Source organism: Elgaria multicarinata, chromosome 11 (assembly GCF_023053635.1).
Source record: "Elgaria multicarinata webbii isolate HBS135686 ecotype San Diego chromosome 11, rElgMul1.1.pri, whole genome shotgun sequence".
Lineage (NCBI taxonomy): Eukaryota > Metazoa > Chordata > Lepidosauria > Squamata > Anguidae > Elgaria > Elgaria multicarinata.
In genome coordinates this window covers 21,142,004-21,158,806 of record NC_086181.1, presented here as the reverse complement: position 1 = coordinate 21,158,806, position 16,803 = coordinate 21,142,004, and the positions used below count along the sequence as shown (strand labels likewise).

The 16,803-nt window shown below is 40.9% G+C and overlaps 2 protein-coding genes across 2 annotated transcripts; both read right to left on the bottom strand.

Moving 5' to 3' along the window:
• Positions 1-338: 338 nt before the first annotated feature.
• On the bottom strand, positions 339-1,280 carry LOC134405342 (olfactory receptor 6F1-like). Its single transcript, XM_063136587.1, has one exon. The coding sequence runs from the start codon at positions 1,278-1,280 to the stop codon at positions 339-341; it is 942 nt and encodes a 313-aa protein (XP_062992657.1).
• An 8,015-nt stretch (positions 1,281-9,295) lies between these two features.
• Positions 9,296-10,264, bottom strand: LOC134405341 (olfactory receptor 6F1-like). The gene has a single exon (XM_063136586.1). The coding sequence runs from the start codon at positions 10,262-10,264 to the stop codon at positions 9,296-9,298; it is 969 nt and encodes a 322-aa protein (XP_062992656.1).
• Positions 10,265-16,803: the final 6,539 nt, after the last annotated feature.

Genomic DNA, 16,803 nt, shown 5'->3' with positions numbered 1-16,803 from the left:
CAACTCTATGATTTTATGATCCAGTCAGATAAAACCTAATCAGGGGTAAAGAGGTAAGAGTAAAGAGGTAAGTCTTCAGGACCTTCTTAAAAGCCTGCAATGATGGGGCCAGGTGGACCTCTGATTGCAGCTTATTCCAGGGGCCATTGTGGACAACACCCTCTATTATGTACTTACCTACCTTCAGGTGGACAAGTGAGAACGGCCTCTGTTGCTAGCCCTAAAGATCCTCTGTTGTAGGCTGATATGAGTAAAAGTGGTCCTTCAAGTAATTTGGTCCAAAACTGTTTAAGGCTTGAAAGGTCAAAATGAACACATTCAAAAAGATACATTTTTACTCAGTCCCAGTGCAATGAAGTTCTAAATGCCTCCTTCACCTCTTTATTTCTTAGTGTGTAAATGAAAGGATTCAGCAATGGAGTCACAATTGTGTTCAAGATGTTCACTATTTTAGTCATTTCTAAAGATGTCCATTTGGAAGGCTTGACAAATAGAAAGATGGTGGAGCCATACCAAATGACCACAACAGCAAGATGGGAGGAGCATGTGGAAAATGCTTTTTGCTGTCCTTTCACTGATGGGATGTGCAGGATGGTGGAGATGATGTAAATGTATGAAAGAAGTGTTATTATACAGGATCCCAATATAACAATGATGGATATGACAAAGGCTGCCATCTCAATGTCATAGGTGTTGGTGCAGGAAAGAACAATCCAGGAATCAATGTTGCAGTAGAAGTGATTAATCACATTTGGGCCGCAGAAAGACAATCTTGTGATCAGAAAGGCTGGTATACAAATAATGATGAATCCACACAGCCAACAGCCACCTGCCAACTTACTAGAGAGGTGGATATCCATAATAGTATTATAGTGCAGGGGGTAACATATGGCCAAGTATCTGTCATAAGCCATGACAGATAACAGGAAGTATTCTGTGCACCCAAAGGCAAAAACAAAGTACATCTGCAGAATGCAGCCTGTGAAAGAGATACTTCTGTTCTTTCCAAGAAAGATAGCAAGGGTCTTAGGGACAGAAGCTGTTGTGTACCATATCTCCAGGAAAGAGAGATTGCAAAGGAAGAAATACATAGGAGTATGGAGGCAACGTTGCATTATTACTAGAAGGATGATGACCACATTTCCCAAAACTGTCAGGATGTACATCATAAGGAAGAGGATGAAGATGAACAGCTGTAAATACCAAGAGCCAGGGAAACCAAGGAGGATGAATTCCATTGTTATGGTTTCATTTTGGGCTAGTTCATTGTTCTTTTTCATCTGTCCTCTTTTACCTGCTGAAAACAAATTGCTAAATCAACACACTGGCGGGGTTCCAGACATAAACATAGCTAAAGTACACCCACTGAAATCAATAGGAGTGAAGTTAATCTTGAGTATCATTGATTTCAATGGGCCTACTATAAGTATGACTAAATCTGGATTCACCTTATTTTGAAGGAATCAACAGAGTGATATTTTTATGATGGTGATGATGGCGATGACAAAAATCTCTGCACAACGTAGGACCTATAAGGAATAAACAAACAAACAAAAACTGATTAGAACATGATAAATGGTAAAGGTGTGGACAATTAGGAACATATTTTTTTTACTTTCTTTTCTTTTCTTTTTTCTTTGACATTGTGAACAAATCCATTCACATTGGCATAATATTTTATTACATATTGAGCAAATCATGGGACATAAAATATTGGTTTATCCATTGAGAATTCTGTTGATGTACAGTGTTAAACAAATGGTCATTTATTCATTTACTGCTAAAATCTGCCTATTGGGGGGAAATGTAGTACACACACACACACACACTTAGCAAATAGGTTTGATAAGTTTTGGGACATTGCCATTATCATAAAATTGACCTCTACTCATGGTACAGAAAATCCCTTACTGAAAAATAAGTCTGTTGAAAGATGGATAATGTTTGTTGCATTTTGGAATGACAGATGCCAAGGACATGTTAGTCTGTTCTCCCTCCTTTCAATAATATGGAAGCAATATGCTTGGGCTTATTTTAGAAGTACATTATCTCCTAATTGGTTTTGTATTTTGGTGGTAGTTAGTAGATATTATGGACAACAACAACAAAAATTTGGAACCTGAGAACCTGAAGGACCACCTACTCCAACATGAGCCTGCCCCTACATTTAATAATCTACAGATGCCTTTCTCTTGCTTCTTCAGCTATCTAAAGTAAGAGGGTAGCTGCTGGGAGAAGGCCTTCTTGGATCTGGGGCCCTCTGTTTATGGACTGCTCTGCCTAATTGGGTTCACCCAGCACCTTAACTTTTGTCCTTTCATCCACAAGCAAAGACTTTTTTTTTTTTGTATTTCTAGTCCTTTTGATCTGCAGCAGATTTTTTAAAAGTTGCTACTGTTTTACTGTATTGTTCCATAGTTCCTGTCTTCTTCTTCTTCTTCTTCTTCTTCTTCTTCTTCTTCTTCTTCTTCTTCTTCTTCTTCTTCTTCATATATAGTTGCGTTAGATTTTATGTTGTAAGCTTTCCTGGAAATATTTTATATATTGAACTAGCTGATACAATATACCCAGCGTTGCTCAGCACCCCTAAAATATATGTCTGTGAGATAATCATCTTAAAATAGTAGGTCTTTGCTAGGCCTGTGAGGTAACTTTAAAACAAATTAAATTTGTTCTCTCTCTCTCTCTCTCTCTCTCTCTCTCTCACACACACACACACACACACACACACACACTGTATAGCCAGGGCCACCTTGAAGCCATCACCATGATTTTCCTTGTCCCCACAGAAAATGAAAACTACAACTCACAGAATGCCTTTCACTGTGGTGCCTGACTTGTCCAATGGGAATCTTGCCACTGTCTGGCTGAGCCAGTCCACATTGCACTGTGGAAAAGGTACTTGTACTAATGGTTAGCTCAGTCATTGCCATTGGCAACAGGCCCAGAGCTGTACCATCCTTCCATCCTGCTCCCACTGCTGCCTAGTGACCAAGGCAGCCAACCCCAGGCACTCTCCCTTCAGGCCCAGGATGGCAAGCCACATCCAGATGATGGCTGCCAAAGCCCAATAAGTCTTCCCTCCCACCCAAGACCTATCAGCATGCCAAATTTCAAGTTTCTAACTCATCTGGAAGTGGATGAACATTTCTGGAGATGAATTGCACACACATACTTTCCACTTTATAGATAGAGATGATGGGATACAAAATGATAAAACAAACAAATATGTTGTAACAACAACAACAACAATGTATACACACACACACACACACACACACACACTATACCCATGCTTCTAAAATTAGTAAAAAGTTGACATACAACAATTAATATTATTTGGGCTTTCCCCCAAAAAATAAATTCTCTCCCTTTTTTCATTATGAAGCCATTGTCTACACATACCAACCTAGTTCACATGTAAAAACAACAATTCCAGAGTTGCTTAATTCAGGAATTGCTGGGTATAAGCACCACACATAAGACACTTCCAATTTTAATCAACAACGCAATTGATTAAAAACCAATTACCCATATTTTGTTGTTGAGTCATCTTTGGGTTGATTAACCCCTAAACAACTCAGATTGTCTGGGTTTGGATATCCAAAAAGAACCCAGGTCAGTTGATTCAAATTAGAAGTGGCTGGCATGCTGCACTTGTCCCCTGCAATTCTTGGGTTCAACAATGCAGGAATTGTTGCCATGATGTGTGAACCAGGTCACTGACTTCCACAAGTTTGTGAACATCCTCATCATTAAAATAGACTGAAATATATCTCCCAATTCCAATAAAAGTGTTCCAACTCCACTGTAAGAGGAGGAATAGGGAATCTGTGACCCTCCAGCTGATGTTGGATTCCAACTCCCATCAGTACTAGATATCAGAGTCAGGGATGATGTAAACTGCAGTACAGCAATATCTAAAGGATTACAGGTTCCCAAACTGTGCATTATAATATCTACTACAATGTGTATAATAATGCATTATATATAATTCAATCAACATACAAACAAAATCACTTTCAATTTAACATGTTTTGTTAAGGGCTTTTCATGTTTGCTCATACTCCAATGTTCTGGGAAATTATATCCATTAAGCCCTTAACAGACATAACAGAGAGCTTCGGCTACTGGACAGTTTATAAATGTATTAAATAAATAAATATTTAGGCAATACACACATTGTGTGGTATCCTGTGCTGTGGTTAGTTCCAGCTTCACCAGTACCTTGGAGCTGGGTGGCTGTCAGCAGCAGAGTGGTGGACCAAAGTCCCAGATTCATCTGTTGGCTGGAACAGACCCACAAGGTCTGTGCATATGAAGCTATAATGTGATGGAAGCTACCAGTACTCAACAGGCAGCCAATACTATCCAGATAGAATGACAGAGTAGAAAGGGAACCTGAAGGTCATCCAGTCCAACCTGCTGCCACAGGTAAGGCTTTTAAAAACATCTTTCCTTTTAGCTACCTGAGACTGCAATACTATGCCATCTTACCCAGGAGTAAGCCACATTCAATTAAATGGGTTATACTTTTGAATAGCAGGATAAGGACTAATGTTGTGCTGCTGCTAGCACAACATCAGACATGAAGATAGGACCAAAAAGTCTATGCACTGCAAGGTATCATGCAACTGAAGCAAGTATTCTGTATTACAAGTACCCAGGTAGCAACCAATGCCATCCACATTGAATGAAAGAATTGATAAATCTCAACTATATCATTATTTATTTATTTATGTACAATTTTTTTATATAATGCTCTATATCTAAAATACATTCTGGAGCGGTGCACATAGGAATATGACAATAAAATAAAAGATTAGAAACTGCAAATTAAAATTGTTCTATTTAAAACAAAAGACCAATAAAAAACTATATGCAGGATTGCTGTTGATGACTTTACCTGAGCGGCCATATAGATATCTGTAGTTTACATTTAAATGTGTTGCTTTATTTTATTACTAAAAGAAAGAAAATATCCAAAGATATCATTGTGCATCCTAGTTTTATCAGATTGCCTTTTGAAGTGTAGGGGTCAGGAGAAGCTGACGGCAATGTATAAAAAGTTGAGCATCCATAAGATATACTACTTTGAAAGAAAACATGTAAAACAGAAATAATTTACACTTTGGATTCAGAAAGAAATCAAATAACAGAGTCACTTATCTACTTCGTTGTTTCATTTTTGGGGGATCAGTATGGCAACTGTACCTTTTTGAATTTGCACATTTTTTCCTCCGTCTATCCATCCCTATCATCCACCCTATATTTCATACATATGCACCTCCATTCTCATGGGTCTTAATTACAGTATATAGATTCCTTCTCACCCTGTCTAAAACCCTCACACAGTTGTTTGTGAAGCAAATAACTAAATAAAGAACAATTATGTCATCACAACCAAAAGCTACCTTGAGGTATCATCTTCAAAGTCTTCCTCAAGTCTTTGAAAATACATTTCTAACAGTTGCCATTGTGTGTGCGGTGGGGGGAAGGTGTCCCCACAAAGGTCATTAAAGCATTTATGTGCTTCACTTTTTTTATGGATTTATACACCTAGTCTCCTTCAGATCTCTCAAAATAGAGCATTTAATAGAGGAAAAAGAAAGCACCCTGGGATTTCAGGGATAGATGGAGTATCTGGGACCAATTATAAGCAATTTATCATCAAGGACACCATCATACGGTAAAAGACCATTGATGTGTTTTTTTTTACTGTATATGCTAAAGGCAATCTTAATTCTCCATGTGTCACTTCTGATGTAGGCAAAACAGCACAATCCACACACAAGTGTGAGGTATCAGCAGTATTTACACAAATACAAACATATTTATGGGGTAGGGACCCCTCTGGAGGTAAAGACCCCCCAAAGCAGCCTTCACTACTTTGGTAATTGAGCTATGGGTTTCTGTAGGTTAGGAATGTACAGATTTTGTTCCAACTGTGTTTTACAGATCGTCAGGTGCCTTTTGTTCAGTCATCCACTCATTGGCAGGATCTGATTTATTCCAATGTCCTGAATTTGTGCAAATTTGAATCTTCCCCTATGCACAAAATCTCCCCAAAATGTGCATTTTCGTGCTTTAGACTATAGAGGACATGCACATTTTCTGTTTTTTAATTTATTTATTTTTGTATTTTTATATGACTAAATTCACAAAAAAATCTGGAAAGGAAAAAATTAAAATTTGGTCAACAAGACTGCACAATATGTGTGACTTGGGAAAAGCTGGTTTGCCATGAAATCAATTGGTCAGTTTCAAAGAAATCTCAACTCATTTGATTCCGTTGTGGCTCTCTCCAATATCCCTACCATCTGGTTCCAAAAGTTTTCAACATTGATATGAAGCCACTGGGAGGGCTCATTAGGAGATTTGGAGCCATCAGTATGCGTATGATACACTGATCTGTCTCCCTGTGATATCTGAATCAGCTGAGCCTGTACAAATTCTGGATCAGTGCCTAGATTCAGTGATGGGTTGCATGACGGCCAATGAACTGAAGTGGAATCCTGGGAAGATTGAAGCCTTGTGGGTGAGTGTTCCTAAGTCTGGGAGATAGGTTCATTGCTTGTTCTGCATAGGGTTTCCCTCCCTTTGAAAGATCAGATTTGTAGTCTGGGGGATACTCCTAGATCCGTCCCTGACACTGGAGGCACAAGTGGCCATGGCGAGTCAGAGTGCCTTTTACCAGCTTTGGCTGGTTCATCAGTTATGGCTCTTCTGAACAGTGATAGGTTGACCACAGTGGTACAGGTGCTTAGCAACCCTATGTGGGGCTGCCCTTAAGGCTGCTCAGGAAGCTGTAGATAGTATGCAATGCAGCAGGATGGCTATTTTCAGGAGCTGCCCCTTTTCAGAGTGTAACACCTTTGCTGAAGGAACGACACTGGCAGTCTATTCACTAATGCCCAGGTTTAAGGTTTTGCCACTAGTGTACAAAGTCCTAAACAACTGGGGACCAGGCTATCTGAGAGAGTGCCTTTTCCCTTATCAACTTACCCAGTCACAGATGTCATCAGAGAGCATTCTGCTGGTGGTTCTGCAGCTGGAATCCACCCATAGAGGAGCCTTCAGCATACATTTAAAATACATTTCCATGAACTCCTTATAGGGGGCATTTCTACACCTGCCTTTTCCCCCGGGATCATCCCTGTGAATTCAAATGACACACAGGGGATCCTGGGAGCAGGCAGGGATGATCCCTTCATTGTTCTGGGATAATCCTTAGGTGTAGAAAGGGCCAGGAATCTGAACCCAGGTTAAACCTGGACCTCCTGAAATATTTTACTGCTTAGATGTGTGGTACACACAACAATAACAATAATATAAGTCAGGGATACAGAATCTTAGGCCTGAGGGACAAATCCTGGGGTTTCCCAAATGGCCACATTCCCTTTCCTTGACCTCACTTCCAATTAACACATCCAAGTGTTAATTGGTTTCCCATCTTCTCTGCAGTTTTTCCCCCCAGTCTAAAAGGATGAAACCTCTCCTAAGGCTCAGTTATTGGCAGAAAGTGCTTCAAGCTAAAATATACTGGTATTTGGGGGGTATTTTGGCTCTGCCCTCTTTTTCCTTTGGCCCCACCCCTTCCCATTGGCCCAGCCCACTTCTGGAATGTGCCCCCCTCCAACCTCCAACTTCTGGAATGTGCCCTCCTCCAACCTCCACAATTGAATTCATTCCTCAGGCTAAAAAAAAGTTCTATATCTCTGATATAGATGATCCTAATTTTAATCTATTTTTTACATGTTTTGGGGAAATCCCATTGTGATGTCTAAATCAATATTCAAAGCTTTCTGTCCAATTACCAGGAGGTATATAGAAATGAATAACCTGAAGTTGGGGGGGGGGGCTTTAAATCCAGATTTAGTAATTCTTAGAGTAGAATGAAATGCCTGAACCTGGCTTATCTGAATAGTTATAAACTTTTATTTATTATTATTTATTTTATTTATTTATTTATTACATTTTTATACTGCCCAATGGCCAAAGCTCTCTGAGCAGTTTTAAGAGTTTTTATATTGGACACAACTAAATCAGTCATCAAGCCAATAAGAACCATATGATAGTATACCAGTGTTTTCTTATCAAGCCACAAAACGGTCAGCATAATTTATTGAATCATAAGGGGAGTTTAACATAAATCAAATAGTTGGCCTCCAGTAACTGAGCTAGTAGCTCATTAGACTACAAAGATGAGATGAACCCATGTTATATTTAGCCACTCACTTTTATTAGGCTCAGGCACTGTGTTCCAGTACCTAAAAAGAACTACTCTGGCAGCAGCTAAAAATCAGAGAATAGGTGTGTGAATGTACTTAACAAAGTTTGATAACATAATATTGGAGAAGGTATCAACTATAATGGAAAAATCTCAGAGTGTGTGTTCAACTTTCCCTTCTAACTGTCCCCCAAAAAATTTACAAACAAGGTGAGGCTGAATGAACCACCACATGTACACATGAAATGTTTCTTTCCATTTCTTGATTTGTGGTACACAAAAGCTGAACCAAAGAACATCTTTGCACTGTATTAGGTCACTGGACATCTTCAAGTGCCTTCCTCAAAAGTAATCAAAAATATTAACTCAGCAGTGGTATGGCTTCTAAAAGATGTTAGAAGTGGTGGCAAGTGGGAAATGGTTTCATCTGGATCCCTTGCAAAATTTGTTGGAAGAGGCAAGCTGATTGCAAAATAAAAGTTTCATGTGGAAACACCATTTAAGGCATACCACATCATCAGACAAGCATTTTATTGCACACTCATTACTGCCCACTCACAGTTTTTCGTGGGTCCTTTTGACGATGACATCCACCTCCCACATGTCTCCAACTCCTCCTGGTCACTTTTCCATGAAAAAATAAGACCTGGCAAATCCAATTATTTTGAGGCAAAATTTGCCGCCATTTAAATGCCCACTGAATGGGCCACATGGTCATTGCTGCTTCCTCTTTCTTCCCCATGTAAAGAAAGAGGAAGCTCCTCTTCCCTATTGTGGTTCTGCCATGGGATGTGTCTAATAGCATCTGACAAATCTGTTCCCAACTAGGGATGGATAAAGCTGTCAAACATGTTTTCATCAAGTTTCTTGTTTTTCCACTGCCAAGCTTTTTTCCATCCTTGTTCAGTGCAAGCTTCTGGACAAACACATCCCAGCATATACTTTTGTACCTTTTTTTTTAATGTACGCAACTTTTCTGCACACTTTTTTCAAATATAGCCATTTTTTGTAAAACTACACCACACACACACGAGACTAACGTATTTCCCACAACAAAAGTAACCTCTACATTTTTCGACAGACAGATGATAAATATGACTGAGCAGCAACTGACCAGTTGATCAAAGTTGAAACTTTACTGAATAATTTGCATAAGGTTTCTTTCACCTCCTTATTCCTCAAACTGTAAACAATGGGATTAAACATAGGAGTCAGGATAGTATAGAGTAAGGAAAGTATTTTGTTTAATTCTACTGATTCTGTCCCTATAGAGACCGCATATGTAATACCCAGTGTTCCATAGAATGTACTAACTATAATTAGATGAGAGCTACAAGTAGAAAAAGCCTTCTTCTTCCCAGAGGATGATGGAATTTTCAGAATGGTGAATATAATATAGACATACGATGCAGTGGTCAGAAGCAAAGGAACCAATGACACTGCAAAGCATGCTATAAAAATGGCTACTTCTGCTCGATGGGTATTTGAACATGACAATTTTAACAAGGGTGTCAAATCACAAAAGAAATGATCAACATGGTTAGGACCACAGAGTGTTAAAGATGTGGATACAATGAAGTTCAGCCCAGCAGCTAATAGGAAACCACATAACCATGTTCCAGCAGTTAATGTAAAGCAACAATTCCAGTTCATCAATTTTGCATAGTGCAGTGGGTTACAGATGGCAAGATAACGGTCGTATGACATGAGTAATAAGAGAAAGCATTCAACAGTTCCCAGGGCACAGAACACATACAGCTGTGTGATACAACCTGCCAGAGAAATTGTTTTTTCTTTCCTCAGTAAATCCACAAGCATCTTCGGGGTGATGTTTGATGTATACCATACTTCTAGGAATGATAAGTTGCCAAGGAAAAAATACATAGGAGTGTGCAGTCTCTTATCAACTGAAACAGCTATTAAAATGAGAGAATTTCCCACCATGGTTATTCCATATATTCCTAAAAACAGTGGGAAAAGTAACAGCTGTAGTTCCTGGAGATTCCCAAAGCCAAGGAGTATTAATAGGTTCATTGTTGTTCTGTTTCTATGTATAACATTTTCCATTAGGTAGTCCTAATTTGAGGAGGGAAAGGATGTTTTTTTAAAAAAAAAAAATGGATGCAAAAACATGCAATTCAATTTAATTTTATTACAGAGATCTGAAAAAGTAACAATGCAATTATAATCAGTAGATCACTTATTATACACCATATCTCACACACACACGCACACACACGCACACCACTAATAGACAAATTCTGTCTTGAAACTGAAGGGAATTAATGTGGGTTTTATTCCTTGGGTTTTTTTGGTGTTTTTTTTGGGTATTGGATTTCTCTGGTTGCAATGAAATATTTAATGATACAATATATTATGAGAACCTGTCATAGTTTATGGCTGAAACAAATTTATTTGAACTGAAGTGAATTCAAGAATCAGAATGAGAAAGGGAAAACATGGAATAAGTTTTTTACGTTACCTTTTGTTATCGATTCTTGCCAACCTACTTTTGGATGTAGTTTAATTTATTACCATCACATTCCTTCTAGTTCCTGGATTCTTAAGTCATATTGTTGGTATATTTGCCTGCTGCCTTACTCAGATCTGAGCAAAACCAATTGCATGATACTAATTTTCAATTGCAAGTTATGGCACTTAAGTATATTCCTTTGTACCTGATAATCGCTCCTGTTGGTTGGATTATATAAGTGTTCTTAATATCTTTTTTTCCTTGTGACTACCAATTTGTACTTCCATGACATTTTAAAGGATTACACCAGAGATCATGACTGTAAATAGAGAAAGAGATATAAATAAAATTGGACACTAGAGAATATAGCCTTTGAAGCCTGTGACTTGAATGTTTTTAATGGTGATGTTTGAAAGTCAATGTAGTGTAAAGGACAGAGTGTTGGATTTAGATGAGGGAAATTCCACCTCGTTGCTGTGTCTCATTGTGTGACCTTAGGTCAATCACAATCTTACGTGTTGTTCCCATTGAAACTAATGTGACATAAGATAGTCAGGACTAACTTTTTACATTGAAAATGTAAAAGACTGCCAGTACATAATACAAGCATCTACATTGCAGTGGTGACTGATAAAGCTATTGCAGGAATGGAAGGCAGAAATAATGAGATGAGACAAAAGTTTTATTTCAATAGGGCCACATTTATTAACTTTCTTGGCTAACATCTTGGCCATAATTGGGTTTGGGTGAGCCATTTGTATCCTGATAGGTGATGTGTGTATGTCACCACCCATCAGGGTTTGCCTTTTGAAGTAGGTAGGCCTTCCACTGTCACTCCCACTCATGTTGCAAAATTCTGAGTGAGTGAGTAAGGTTGGCCTCAAAGGTAACCCTTATCCCATCATCTGGTGCTGCAAGACTCCCCATGAGGGCCGCAGGTGACACCAATCACCAAAATGGTGCCGAGGAATCCTCACCAACCTTATCCTTGCTCCTAATTTCTTCACACCTGCCCCAATTAAATGTGACCAAATTCAACCAACTAGCCCACTTAATACTCCCCTGTTATCTTACAGTGTTAAGTAGGTGGAAAAAAACTCCCAATCAAAAATTGATTAGGAGGGGGAAAAGTCCTACTTGCCCTCCCCCAAAGGGCAACAAGCAAGCCCACACTGTCTACAAGAAGGGAGGGAGCCGTGAGACAGAGAGGTGGCAGAGAGGGGCAGCAGCCTATAAATAAGGGGCTTCCAGCCCCTCCCAACTATTAGTGGCACCATTGGAGACCACCAATGGATGGTCACCATGAATCTCATCTGCCCCCACTACAACTATGTCCCCATGCCCAGTCAAGCTGGGTGTGGTTGTAAGGCCTGCCACGGGTAGACATTTGCTTGGGAAGCACATTTCAAAAATAAGATATGAATCTGATCCCATCCCTCCAAAACACACATCTGAGAGGATATTGAAGGAGTTATTTGATTCACATACACAACAACAAAAACAAAAACAAACTCATGAATTTCTGAAATGTCATTGTATAATATTCTCCTTGCCTAATCGTAAGCATCTTGACTTCTATTCTCTGAGCCTGTATAGAGGAAGGAAGCATGGAATAATGTTTGTTCTAATTACACTGTTCTTTGTCCCAAACACATACTACCTTTTCCTAAAGGTGAATGTTGTACTTCAGATAGCCTGGCCCCAAACATTGTGGATGGAAGGTGAAATAACAAGACGAGAGAAGAAGTTGGATATAAAATAAGCCCACATTTATTAATGAATACCTGCAAAGGAAGATGGAGGCCTAGGCAGGCATCCTATCTTGGCCAATGTTTTGGCCATAATTGGGATCAGGTGATCCATTAATATCCTGACTGGTGATGTGTGTATATTGCCACCCATGAGAATTCCCCTTTTGGGGTAGGTAGGCCTTCCAACATCACTCCTCAGGTTGCAAAACTCTGAGTGAGTGAGTAAGGTTGGCCTCAGAGGTAACCCTTATTCCTTCATCTGGTGCCACAGGAATCCCAGCTGAGGGCCTCAGGTATTACCAATCACCACAACAGTGCCTAAGAATGCTCACCAACCTTATTCTTGCTCCCGATGCCCACATGCCTGCCCCCAGTGAAAATGTGACCAAATTCAACCAATTAGCCTAGTTAATACTCACCTGCTGTCTTACAGTGTGAAGTAGGTGAAAAAAATCCCAAAAGAAATAATTGAGAGAGAAAAAAGTTCTATTTGCCTCCCATAGGGGCAACGGGAGAACCCACATTGTCTACAGGGAGGGAGGGAGCCACAGTAGTCAAAGAGGAGGTTAGGGATGGGCACTGCTCCTTAAATAGGTTTTTCAGTCCCCTCCCCACATCGGTGGTGTCAAATGGAGGCAGCCTAAGGCGAGCCTCCAGTTGTCTCTCTCCCCTCCCCTGCAATTGCTTCACCATCCAGACAGGGATTTTGGAATGGTGAGCATTCACAGGCACTATTGCAGTGACTGGTAATACCTGAGGCTCCCAGCTTTGAGCCCTGCAGCCTGGCTGGTGAAATAAGGATTATAGTTGAGGCCAACCCTTCTCACCCACTCAGAGCCCTGTGGCCTGTGGGGGGGGGGGGTTTGACACCAGAAGGTCTCTCTACCCCAGGGCGAATTGCCCAGCACCAACCCATGGGACATGAAGAGCTCACCCTATTCGGAAAGGCTTGTAAACAGGGCAGCCTGGATGCTCTATAGGATCTCCCTTTGCAGATCTTTAATAAATGTGGCCCTATTTAAACCCAATGTTCTGTATCTTGTCTCGTTATTTATCAACCTCCAACATGCAATATGTCATGTTCTCAAAATGTGATGCTTTCTCAAAATGCACATTTTCCTTAAAATGCACAGCTGTCCCAAAATGCACTATTTTCTTAAACTGCACCTTCCCAATTTCCACAACTTTTTGAATATGCACAATTTACAGGTCCACCTATCTTAAAATGCACAACTTCTTTTTTTTCAAAATGAAGAACTTTCTGAAAATGCACATTTTCCTCAAACATGCACATTTTAAATCACCCACACTTTAGTCTATTGGACAATTTGAAATCTGCACAAACCTGGGGATGATGTGAGCAAGTTTCATGTTCAATAGCTATCCATGTTACAGTTTTCAATTTTGCACAAACAAAACAGTGATTGCAAAAACAAGTGCAAGTTGAGGAGAGGTGATCAGCAGGCTGATGTTCAGAGAATCTTTGTGAGCTTGACCACAATGTGTTTCCACATTCCTACCCTTATTCCCCATGAAATAAGACATCCAATCAAGAACAGTTAGCCAAAATTGACCCATATTTCACTGGATGCAAATGAATAAACTGTCAGGATCAGGTGTAATAATTTCTTTTCTCTTTGCATGGTTTTCTGCAGTTGAGATCGGGTCTTAAAACAATAATGTAACATTTTGGAAGAAAAATGCAAAGCAGGAGGCCAGTGTTGGAGGCCATGATGGCAAAAACCTCCACAGCCACTATGTATTTCCCTGTGGTGCTCAGGTAACCTGGAATAAAGGAGACCCAAACACTGCAAAACACCAGCATGCTGAAGGTAATGAACTTGGCTTCATTGAAAGTGTCAGGCAATTTTCTGGCTAGGAAAGCCACCAGGAAGCTGATAATGGCCAGAAGGCCCATGTAGCCCAGAACACAGTAGAACATGGTGAGGGACCCTTCATTACATTTTACTATGATCAGCCCAATATGTGAGTGCATATCAACATCTGGGAATGGAGGAGAGGTAGTCAGCCATGATATACAAATGCAAACTTGAATGAGGGTACAGAAAACAAGAATGGTATTTGCTACTTTTTGCCCCAGCCATTTCCTCATTTTGTTTCCTGGCTTTGTGGCCAAGAAGGCCAGGATCACAATGACTGTTTTTGCCAATACACAAGAAACTGCAATAGAGAAAATTATGGCAAATGTTGGCTGTTGAAGAAGGCATGTCACCTTCCCAGGTTTTCCAATGAATAAGAGAGAAGAAAGATAGCAAAGCAGGATGGCACTGAGGAGAATACAAGTGAGGGTCTGGTTATTAGCTTTTACAATGGGAGAATTCCAGTTCTTTAGAAAGGTTTGTATCACAAAACATGTGATTATAGAAAAAGAAATACTAAGAGAAACGAAAACCCTCCCCAAGGATTCTTGGTAGGATAGGAAGGATATTATCTTAGGGATACACTGTTCCTGATTCTTGTTTGGATATTGATCTGTTGGGCACTGGGCACAATACACTGCATCTGAAAGGGATAAAGAGAGTCAGTATCTTTGATAATGTATCTAGTACTCTTTGCTTTATGTAAAAGTGATGAAATATCATGGTGCATAACTCATGTGGACAAGAATGTCTCATCTTTGCATTTATTTTCCCCTAGGAAGCAATTGTTTGCAAAACTTTCTGGGAGTAGCACAGGGAATTCACCAGAAACCTATATAAGAAGAGTGTTGCCAATCCATTACAGAGTGGGTCATCAGTACCTGCCCGGACCCTAAGGTCATCCTCAGGGGTCCTTCTCCGCAAGCCCCTGCCAAAGGAAGTGAGGCAGGTGGCTACCAGGAGGAGGGCCTTCTGTGCTGTGGCACCCCGGCTGTGGAATGCGCTCCCTAAGGAGGTTCGCTTGGCACTTACATTATATGCTTTTAGATGCCAGGTGAAGACCTTTTCATTCTCCCAGCATTTTAACAGTCTATAAATAAATTGTAACTTGGTGTTTTAAATTTGTAATTTTGCATTGCTGCTGTTTTTATCTGGTTGAGCTTTTATATTGTATTTTATACTATGGTTTTATACTGTTGTTTTATACTTTGAATGTTTTTAATTTTTGTGAACCGCCCAGAGAGCTCCGGCTTTTGGGCAGTATAGAAATGTAATAAATAAATAAATAAATCAGACCTGTCTCCTCCCAAAGACTGAATTCCATGTTGGAAAAGCTCTTGGGATGTGATTTAAAGTGATGGGTGGGGATTTAGGCTGTTGCTAGAAAGGGCTGTAGCACAGGTTACATAACGGCGGCATCCTTACAGGTCCACATGACGTTCACCAGGATCCAGTTTCGCACCTCTGCTGATGTGGAAACTGACGAGCCCCCCCCCCCCCGCCTTCTTTCTGCTTGGCCCGTGTATAGGTATCAGGAATGGCTCCACAGTGGAGGGGGTACCCAGTAGTGGTGGCGGTGACCTGTGCGGCACAGGTACTCTACATACGCATTAAACATGGCTAACCTCGTTTGGTGGAGGGCGGTCAATAGGTTGGTGTGGCGGCATACCCACATCAGTAGTTCTTCCTCCCACTGCTGCCGTCTGGCAGCCACCACCACACGGAACCGCTGATACTGTGCCACAGCCCCAATGTACATGTCTGCACCCATGAGAAGCGCGACAAGGGCTGCCTCTGGGAGATTTTCCATAGCTCCCCTCCCTTCGCTATCACTCCCCCCCCCACACACACACATACAGGGTTGCCTCTCCTTCCCGCATATGCTGCTTGGGCATAATGCACTTCTGCCTGCACAGCTGGTTCAGAGCTGCTGCCATGCCTACGCCCAGATGTGGGATGGCTCCATGGGATGTGGGGAGGGGCACAGGGCTAGTCATCACTGGAAATAGGCAGAGGCCAGATGGGAGATGTCGGCACAGAGTGCACATGCAGACAACTGTCCTCAGATCACAAAACATCTGTCATCAACCCCAAAAGCAAATGAAAGCATCTCTGCCTTGTCAATGTTGCCGCTCAACAATGCCACTCTTTCCCATCCTCCTGCCACCACTGGCCACGCCCCCTGCAGATCATCCCCCAATGCCAACTGGCTCCCCTGTGCCCAGCCCTGGGGGGGGGATCCAACATAAGCAGCAGCTACACTTCAGCCACCGCTGCCAACCACCACAGATTGCACTCTTTCACATTTGTACAAATCACACCGCGGATGGAAACCCTGCCACCCCGAAAATCAGACCGGTGTGGCTCCGCATCCTGTGCTTGATCCGACAGCAGCACAACCACAACAAACTCCCGCAACAACCCCCCTCCAATACCAGGATAACCCACACAACGTGTGGACTCTGAGGT